The following is a 10,025-nucleotide window of genomic DNA, read 5'->3' as shown; positions in this document are numbered from 1 at the left end:
AAAAAAAAAAAATCAGAAAATTTTTTTTTTAAACTGAAATAATAAATTATCAGTGCTTGTTGTCGCCTGGAGACGCAGAGCGCCTGGTTATTTTTACCATACAATGTCAGAATTGCATTTTTTTTTTTCACTATTTAGATTTTTATGTTTTTTTTTCTGTACATTATGTGGTAAAATGAATGCGGCTAAATTAAAGGAAAAAAAAACCTGGAGAGCGGCCATTGCCCTCCCGGGCTCGTCATCACCACAGGAGCTGAGGCTTTGAATGCAAACCCCGGCAGCCGAGGTTACGGGGAGGTGAGCCCGCGCCCTGACACCGACCTGACCCTTTACCTCAGCACTAGCGCAAAACCCGCCCTCACCGCGTTTAAAAAGCAGCACAAGCCCCGCCCACGTGAAGCTAAATCCTCTGATAGGCGCCTCGCTGACCAATGATGTCCTCTGCCGCAGTCCTTCCCTAGGTTACTTCATAGCGACAGCGAGCCTTCTCTTCTCACCTCTCCTCATTGGTGCAGTGTGCGGGTGATGGGCGTGGCTAGGGGGGGGTGAAGGCCCGGGCAGACCCCGCCTCCCTGCCCCACCCACTGACTTGCGGATACACAGTTGCAATATTTAAAAAAAACACTCGTACCACGTGGGCGGTGACGTCAGAGAGACACAGAACGACACAGACCGGCGGCTGAGCGCTCGGCTGCCGCTGCGTCCGTTGGTCGCCTCCGCTCTGAGGGCTTCACTTAGGTGGTCCAGGCGGGAACGCAGACTGTGAGAAGAGGTGAGGAGGCAGCTGCGGCTGTTGTGTGTGCGGGGAGGCTGGGGGTTGTTACCTGTCACTGCACAGACTATTACTACACCTATGGGGAGGGTCATGTGCGGACAGGGTGTGTTACTATGGTGACGTCACCGGCAGCTGAGGAAAACAACAGCCGCCGTCCGGTGTACACAGCTCTCCTGCGGACTTCTGTGTCTCCATGGTTACCGCCTGTGCTGGGCTCAGCTCCTGCTCATATTATCTAGGGCCCTGCAGTCTGTCACTGGTCCCAGTCCGGGGGGCTGCGACACTGCTGCCACTAGTGCTCTGTACAGGGATTTCCTATAGGGCTACACCGTATAATACCGCCACATAGTGCCGGATACCTGCACCGTACAGCAGCGCCACAGAGTGTGAGCACAACGGGGCCGTGCAGGGGTCATAGTGGTGACAGGTAGTGCCCGTATATAATAGTGCCACGTATGGAAACACGTACAGCGCCATAGAGTGTACAATGGGGCCATACTGGGGTCATAGTGGTGACACGTAGCTCCCGTATATAATAGTGCCCCGTATGGAAACACGTACAGCGCCACAGTGTACAATGGGGTCATAGTGGTGACACGTAGTGCCCGTATATAATAGTGCCCCGTATGGAAACACGTACAGCGCCATAGTGTACAATGGGGCCGAGCAGGGGTCATAGTGGTGACAGGTAGCGCCCGTATATAATAGTGCCCCGTATAGAAACTCGTACAGCGCCATAGTGTACAACGGGGCCGAGCAGGGGTCATAGTGGTGACACGTAGCGCCCGTATATAATAGTGCCCCGTATAGAAACTCGTACAGCGCCATAGTGTACAATGGGGCCATACAGGGGTCATAGTGGTGACACGTAGCGCCCGTATATAATAGTGCCCCGTATGGAAACACGTACAGCGCCATAGAGTGCACAACGGGGCCGAGCAGGGGTCATAGTGGTGACAGGTAGCGCCCGTATATAATAGTGCCCCGTATGGAAACGCGTACAGCGCCATAGTGTACAACGGGGCCGAGCAGGGGTCATAGTGGTGACACGTAGTGTCCGTATATAATAGTGCCCCGTATGGAAACACGTACAGCGCCATAGAGTGTACAATGGGGTCATAGTGGTGACAGGTAGTGCCCGTATATAATAGTGCCGCGTATGGAAACACGTACAGCGCCATAGTGTACAACGGGGCCGAGCAGGGGTCATAGTGGTGACACGTAGCGCCCGTATATAATAGTGCCCCGTATAGAAACTCGTACAGCGCCATAGTGTACAATGGGGCCATACAGGGGTCATAGTGGTGACACGTAGCGCCCGTATATAATAGTGCCCCGTATGGAAACACGTACAGCGCCATAGTGTACAACGGGGCCGAGCAGGGGTCATAGTGGTGACAGGTAGTGTCCGTATATAATAGTGCCCCGTATGGAAACACGTACAGCGCCATAGAGTGTACAATGGGGCCATACAGGGGTCATAGTGGTGACACGTAGCGCCCGTATATAATAGTGCCCCGTATGGAAACACGTACAGCACCACAGAGTGTACAATGGGGCCATACAGGGGTCATAGTGGTGACACGTAGTGTCCGTATATAATAGTGCCCCGTATGGAAACACGTACAGCGCCATAGAGTGTACAATGGGGCCGTGCAGGGGTCATAGTGGTGACACGTAGTGTCCGTATATAATAGTGCCCCGTATGGAAACACGTACAGCGCCATAGAGTGTACAATGGGGCCGTGCAGGGGTCATAGTGGTGACACGTAGTGTCCGTATATAATAGTGCCCCGTATGGAAACACGTACAGCACCACAGAGTGTACAATGGGGCCATACAGGGGTCATAGTGGTGACACGTAGTGTCCGTATATAATAGTGCCACGTATGGAAACACGTACAGCGCCATAGAGTGTACAATGGGGCCATACTGGGGTCATAGTGGTGACACGTAGCTCCCGTATATAATAGTGCCCCGTATGGAAACACGTACAGCGCCATAGAGTGTACAATGGGGTCATAGTGGTGACACGTAGTGCCCGTATATAATAGTGCCCCGTATGGAAACACGTACAGCGCCATAGTGTACAATGGGGCCGAGCAGGGGTCATAGTGGTGACAGGTAGTGCCCGTATATAATAGTGCCACGTATGGAAACACGTACAGCGCCATAGTGTACAACGGGGCCGAGCAGGGGTCATAGTGGTGACACGTAGCGCCCGTATATAATAGTGCCCCGTATAGAAACTCGTACAGCGCCATAGTGTACAATGGGGCCATACAGGGGTCATAGTGATGACACGTAGTGTCCGTATATAACAGTGCCCCGTATGGAAACCCGTACAGCGCCATAGAGTGTACAATGGGGTCATAGTGGTGACACGTAGTGCCCGTATATAATAGTGCCCCGTATGGAAACACGTACAGCGCCATAGTGTACAATGGGGCCGAGCAGGGGTCATAGTGGTGACAGGTAGTGCCCGTATATAATAGTGCCACGTATGGAAACACGTACAGCGCCATAGTGTACAACGGGGCCGAGCAGGGGTCATAGTGGTGACACGTAGCGCCCGTATATAATAGTGCCCCGTATAGAAACTCGTACAGCGCCATAGTGTACAATGGGGCCATACAGGGGTCATAGTGGTGACACGTAGCGCCCGTATATAATAGTGCCCCGTATGGAAACACGTACAGCGCCATAGAGTGCACAACGGGGCCGAGCAGGGGTCATAGTGGTGACAGGTAGCGCCCGTATATAATAGTGCCCCGTATGGAAACGCGTACAGCGCCATAGTGTACAACGGGGCCGAGCAGGGGTCATAGTGGTGACACGTAGTGTCCGTATATAATAGTGCCCCGTATGGAAACACGTACAGCGCCATAGAGTGTACAATGGGGTCATAGTGGTGACAGGTAGTGCCCGTATATAATAGTGCCGCGTATGGAAACACGTACAGCGCCATAGTGTACAACGGGGCCGAGCAGGGGTCATAGTGGTGACACGTAGCGCCCGTATATAATAGTGCCCCGTATAGAAACTCGTACAGCGCCATAGTGTACAATGGGGCCATACAGGGGTCATAGTGGTGACACGTAGCGCCCGTATATAATAGTGCCCCGTATGGAAACACGTACAGCGCCATAGTGTACAACGGGGCCGAGCAGGGGTCATAGTGGTGACAGGTAGTGTCCGTATATAATAGTGCCCCGTATGGAAACACGTACAGCGCCATAGAGTGTACAATGGGGCCATACAGGGGTCATAGTGGTGACACGTAGCGCCCGTATATAATAGTGCCCCGTATGGAAACACGTACAGCACCACAGAGTGTACAATGGGGCCATACAGGGGTCATAGTGGTGACACGTAGTGTCCGTATATAATAGTGCCCCGTATGGAAACACGTACAGCGCCATAGAGTGTACAATGGGGCCGTGCAGGGGTCATAGTGGTGACACGTAGTGTCCGTATATAATAGTGCCCCGTATGGAAACACGTACAGCGCCATAGAGTGTACAATGGGGCCGTGCAGGGGTCATAGTGGTGACACGTAGTGTCCGTATATAATAGTGCCCCGTATGGAAACACGTACAGCACCACAGAGTGTACAATGGGGCCATACAGGGGTCATAGTGGTGACACGTAGTGTCCGTATATAACAGTGTCCCGTATGGAAACACGTACAGCGCCATAGAGTGTACAATGGGGCCATACAGGGGTCATAGTGGTGACACGTAGTGCCCGTATATAATAGTGGCCCGTATGGAAACACGTACAGCGCCATAGAGTGTACAATGGGGCCATACAGGGGTCATAGTGGTGACACGTAGTGCCCGTATATAATAGTGCCCCGTATGGAAACACGTACAGCACCACAGAGTGTACAATGGGGCCATACAGGGGTCATAGTGGTGACACGTAGCGCCCGTATATAATAGTGCCCCGTATGGAAACACGTACAGCGCCATAGAGTGTACAATGGGGCCGTGCAGGGGTCATAGTGGTGACACGTAGCGCCCGTATATAATAGTGCCCCGTATGGAAACACGTACAGCGCCATAGAGTGTACAATGGGGCCATACAGGGGTCATAGTGGTGACACGTAGTGTCCGTATATAATAGTGCCTCGTATGGAAACACGTACAGCGCCATAGAGTGTACAATGGGGCCATACAGGGGTCATAGTGGTGACACGTAGTGTCCGTATATAATAGTGCCCCGTATGGAAACTCGTACAGCGCCATAGTGTACAATGGGGCCATACAGGGGTCATAGTGGTGACACGTAGCGCCCGTATATAATAGTGCCGCGTATGGAAACTCGTACAGCGCCATAGAGTGTACAATGGGGCCATACAGGGGTCATAGTGGTGACACGTAGTGTCCGTATATAATAGTGCCCCGTATGGAAACACGTACAGCGCCATAGAGTGTACAATGGGGCCGAGCAGGGGTCATAGTGGTGACACGTAGCACCCGTATATAATAGTGCCGCGTATGGAAACTCGTACAGCGCCATAGAGTGCACAACGGGGCCGTGCAGGGGTCATAGTGGTGACACGTAGCGCCCGTATATAATAGTGCCGCGTATGGAAACTCATACAGCGCCACAGTGTACAACGGGGCCGTGCAGGGGTCATAGTGGTGACACGTAGTGCCCGTATATAATAGTGCCGCGTATGGAAACACGTACAGCACCACAGTGTACAATGGGGCCATACTGGGGTCATAGTGGTGACACATAGTGCCGCGTATGGAAACTCGTACAGCGCCATAGAGTGTACAATGGGGCCGTGCAGGGGTCATAGTGGTGATATGTAGCGCCCGTATATAATAGTGCTGCGTATGGAAACACGTACAGCGCCATAGAGTGTACAATGGGGCCATACTGGGGTCATAGTGGTGACAGGTAGCGCCCGTATATAATAGTTCCCCGTATGGAAACTCCTACAGCGCCACAGTGTACAACGGGGCCGAGCAGGGGTCATAGTGGTGACAGGTAGTGCCCGTATATAATGGTGCCCCGTATGGAAACTCGTACAGCGCCACAGAGTGTACAATGGGGCCGTGCAGGGGTCATAGTGGTGACACGTAGCGCCCGTATATAATAGTGCCCCGTATGGAAACACGTACAGCGCCATAGAGTGTACAATGGGGCCATACAGGGGTCATAGTGGTGACACGTAGTGTCCGTATATAATAGTGCCTCGTATGGAAACACGTACAGCGCCATAGAGTGTACAATGGGGCCATACAGGGGTCATAGTGGTGACACGTAGTGTCCGTATATAATAGTGCCCCGTATGGAAACTCGTACAGCGCCATAGTGTACAATGGGGCCGTGCAGGGGTCATAGTGGTGACACGTAGCGCCCGTATATAATAGTGCCGCGTATGGAAACTCGTACAGCGCCATAGAGTGTACAATGGGGCCATACAGGGGTCATAGTGGTGACACGTAGTGTCCGTATATAATAGTGCCCCGTATGGAAACACGTACAGCGCCATAGAGTGTACAATGGGGCCGAGCAGGGGTCATAGTGGTGACACGTAGCACCCGTATATAATAGTGCCGCGTATGGAAACTCGTACAGCGCCATAGAGTGCACAACGGGGCCGTGCAGGGGTCATAGTGGTGACACGTAGCGCCCGTATATAATAGTGCCGCGTATGGAAACTCATACAGCGCCACAGTGTACAACGGGGCCGTGCAGGGGTCATAGTGGTGACACGTAGTGCCCGTATATAATAGTGCCGCGTATGGAAACACGTACAGCACCACAGTGTACAATGGGGCCATACTGGGGTCATAGTGGTGACACATAGTGCCGCGTATGGAAACTCGTACAGCGCCATAGAGTGTACAATGGGGCCGTGCAGGGGTCATAGTGGTGATATGTAGCGCCCGTATATAATAGTGCTGCGTATGGAAACACGTACAGCGCCATAGAGTGTACAATGGGGCCATACTGGGGTCATAGTGGTGACAGGTAGCGCCCGTATATAATAGTGCCCCGTATGGAAACTCCTACAGCGCCACAGTGTACAACGGGGCCGAGCAGGGGTCATAGTGGTGACAGGTAGTGCCCGTATATAATGGTGCCCCGTATGGAAACTCGTACAGCGCCACAGAGTGTACAATGGGGCCGTGCAGGGGTCATAGTGGTGACACGTAGCGCCCGTATATAATAGTGCCCCGTATGGAAACACGTACAGCGCCACAGAGTGTACAATGGGGCCGTGCAGGGGTCATAGTGACACCATAGTGTCACCATAGTGACATGGTGACATGTAGCGCCCGTATATAATAGTGCCCCGTATGGAAACACGTACAGCGCCACAGAGTCTTCACAGCGATGCCAGTTATTACCCATATAATATGTGGGCACCAAACAGCGCTATTAGGCGGTCCGTGCATGGCTAGGCGGTCAGCGCGCGGGGCTGTGAGACGGTGTGTGTGTGTGAGCGCTGCAACGTGGTGTGCTCTGCATTGTGGTATTTTGTGCTCTATGATGCTCTGTGCTGTGTTGACCTGCGCTGTAATGATTGGCGCAGTGCTGTAGTGATTGGCGCAGTGCTGTAGTGATTGGCGTAGCGCTGTAGTGATTGGCGCAGCGCTGTGATGATTGGCGCAGCGCTGTGATGATTGGCGCAGCCCTGTGATGATTGGCGCAGCCCTGTGATGATTGGCGCAGCGCTGTGATGATTGGCGCAGCGCTGTGATGATTGGCGCAGCGCTGTGATGTGATCTGCACGACCAGGCGGAATAGACCTGTGTGACAGTTGGGAGAACACGCGGCCCCCACATCAGACCTGCTCAAAATTATCCCATAGAGAATAGTTTGTGGCCCCCGGGGGCCGATGTCTGTGCAGCTCTTGGTCTATAGAACTTGCTTATTAGAAGGAGGTTCTGCAGCAGCAGAGTATACATGGCGTGTGCGCTCAGTGCTGTACAGGAATGGCAGCTGCCCCCACACATGATCCGCGCTCCAGGACAGCTGTGCGCCCTTCTGCCTACATGACAGCTGCTCCTCGCACAGACCCCCGGTGCAGCCGCTCCCGACACTGCTGGGAATAGTGTCCATGTAGAAGCCATTGAACACATCAGGTTCATCATCAGAGCCCCCATAACCAGCGCAGCAGCGTGTGTATGGGGCGGCTGCAGTAATCTGGGTGCCCCCCAGCAGTGGTGCGGATCTGTAGCATTATCGGTGCTGACCTTCCTCCTCCTCTCCTCACAGATCTCCCCCATCCTCACCCCTGATGTTGGTGCACGAGACCAGCGCCGGAGACCTCCTGACACGAGCCGCAGCTCAGGGGGACCTGGAAGAGGTGAAGAGGCTGCTCTACCAGGAGCGGATCCATCCGGACTGCCTGAACCGCTTTGGAAAGACCGCCCTGCAGGTGTGTACCCGTCACATCGCGCCCTCGCCTGATCTATGGCTGCAGTCATATCCTGGGGCTCAGCAGCCGGATTATCCAGAAGCCTCCTGAGCGCTGCTAGCCGCAGCCACTAGAGGGCGCTAGTGGGTGAAGTACTGATACTGCTGCCATTGACTTGTATAGGAGCTGTATATGCTGTGCCCCTCCCCCGCTCACAGTGGCAGCGATTTTGCTCTTATGACCCCTCTCCCTTTGTCTGTCCAGGTGATGATGTTCGGCAGCACCCCGGTGGCATCCGAGCTTCTGAAGCAAGGCGCCTGCCCGAATACCCAGGACTCGTACGGCATCTCCCCGGCTCACGATGCCGCCCGGACCGGCTTCCTGGACACCCTGCAGGTCTTGGTTCAATACGGCGCCGACGTCAACACTCCCGACGCCTCGGGCTCTCTCCCGGTCCACCTGGCCCTCCGAGAGGGCCACCTCCCCGTCATCGCCTACCTCGCCTCACGCTCCAACTTAGAGCACCGGGACCGTCAGGGCAGAACCGCCCTGCAGCTGGCGTCCGCGCTGGATCCCAACCTGGCGGCCATATTAGAATTACACAGGTAGAAGCGGCCACGGGTGGGTATGAGACGAAGAGCGGAGATGCCCCCTGCACGATGCCCACCAGCCGCTGGGTCGCACACTAAACAAACGAGGTGCCACATATCCCCCGCCATCAGACATGGCGGCTGACGTCAGGCGCGTCCTATGTCCGTATACAAACTACTTATTGGAGCTCCTGCGCCCAAATACGGGTGGGGGTGCGGTACGGGGGGCTTTTCCCTACATTGTGTATATACTATGTGCATGCATGGCCGGTTATGTGCAGTTTGTTTTATTTTAATACTCAGGTGATTTAATTTTTTATTATTATTTTATTTTTTTATATTTTGTCTAATTTTTTTTTTAGTTTAATTTATGTTTTACATTTTTTTTTTTATGTTACGTTTCCCTATGCAAAAGCATTAATTAAAGGTACAGTACCACTAGACTTCCCCCTAAACCCCGTGCACAGGTTGTATCAGCAGTTCTGTACCCTAAGACCACCAGATAATCGCCACTTTGTAGCGGCACGGTCACCAGATTAGAATTTGAGGTAGGCGGATTCGAACAGAAGGAATTTTTATATTTTTTTCTAATCCTCCTACTACATGCCATTCAGAGATTTAATGCTGCTCCCTATGAATGACTAAGGGTCGGGCGCCGGCGTAGGAGAGCACCGCGCAGGAATTCGGGACAGCCATGTACCCATCCGGCTTAACCCCTCGTGTTCCCCGGGCGCGGCGCAACAACTCATCCTATTATCATCCCCGTCCACAATTTTACTGTAAAAACTCAACTGCATGATCATCTTAAAGGGCCACAACACCCATTAAAGACCCAAAAGGAAGTGATTTTTCCACGTGGAAATGTCAGAAAAAATTCTGTGCAAAATGGCTATCATTAATTCGATTTACATGCTCATTAAATAAATATTTTTTTTTATGTAAATGAGCAAAACATTTTACTTGTAAAATTTTATATATATATATATATATATATATATATATATATATATATATATATCATTTTTTTTTTTTTTTTTTTTCTGCTTATTGTAATATATTCGAGCAAACGTTGGGGGTACACGGTGCAATATTCTTAATTTTTGTTAATCTTTTTCTGTGCAGTACTAAACTAAGGATTGTCGGTCTGTGGTATAATTTGCTACCAGGTATGCATCTGTTTTTTTTTTTGTTGTTTTTTTAATTTATTGACCATATTTCCGTGGCTTTTATATATATATATATATATATATATATATATATATATATATATATA

General features: G+C 51.9%; 1 protein-coding gene across 1 annotated transcript; it reads left to right on the top strand.

The window, feature by feature from the left end:
* The first annotated feature begins 633 nt into the window (after nt 1–633).
* Nucleotides 634–9,760, top strand: CDKN2D (cyclin dependent kinase inhibitor 2D). Its single transcript, XM_069767100.1, has 3 exons — nt 634–772; nt 8,021–8,183; nt 8,427–9,760. Exons 2-3 carry the CDS (start codon nt 8,043–8,045, stop codon nt 8,769–8,771), a joined length of 486 nt encoding a protein of 161 aa, XP_069623201.1. The 5' UTR covers nt 634–772; nt 8,021–8,042; the 3' UTR covers nt 8,772–9,760.
* The last annotated feature ends 265 nt before the right edge of the window (nt 9,761–10,025 follow it).

Source organism: Ranitomeya imitator, chromosome 4, assembly GCF_032444005.1.
Source record: "Ranitomeya imitator isolate aRanImi1 chromosome 4, aRanImi1.pri, whole genome shotgun sequence".
NCBI lineage: Eukaryota > Metazoa > Chordata > Amphibia > Anura > Dendrobatidae > Ranitomeya > Ranitomeya imitator.
Note: the sequence above shows the minus strand (reverse complement) of the source record. Positions and strands in the feature narration are given on the sequence as shown.

Bases quoted from the DNA above. Each gene is read 5' to 3' on its own strand.
- CDKN2D (XM_069767100.1), top strand. From the start codon at position 8,043: ATGTTGGTGCACGAGACCAGCGCCGGAGACCTCCTGACACGAGCCGCA. The intron at 8,184-8,426 runs GTGTGTACCCGT...TTGTCTGTCCAG, and splicing joins TTGGAAAGACCGCCCTGCAG to GTGATGATGTTCGGCAGCAC.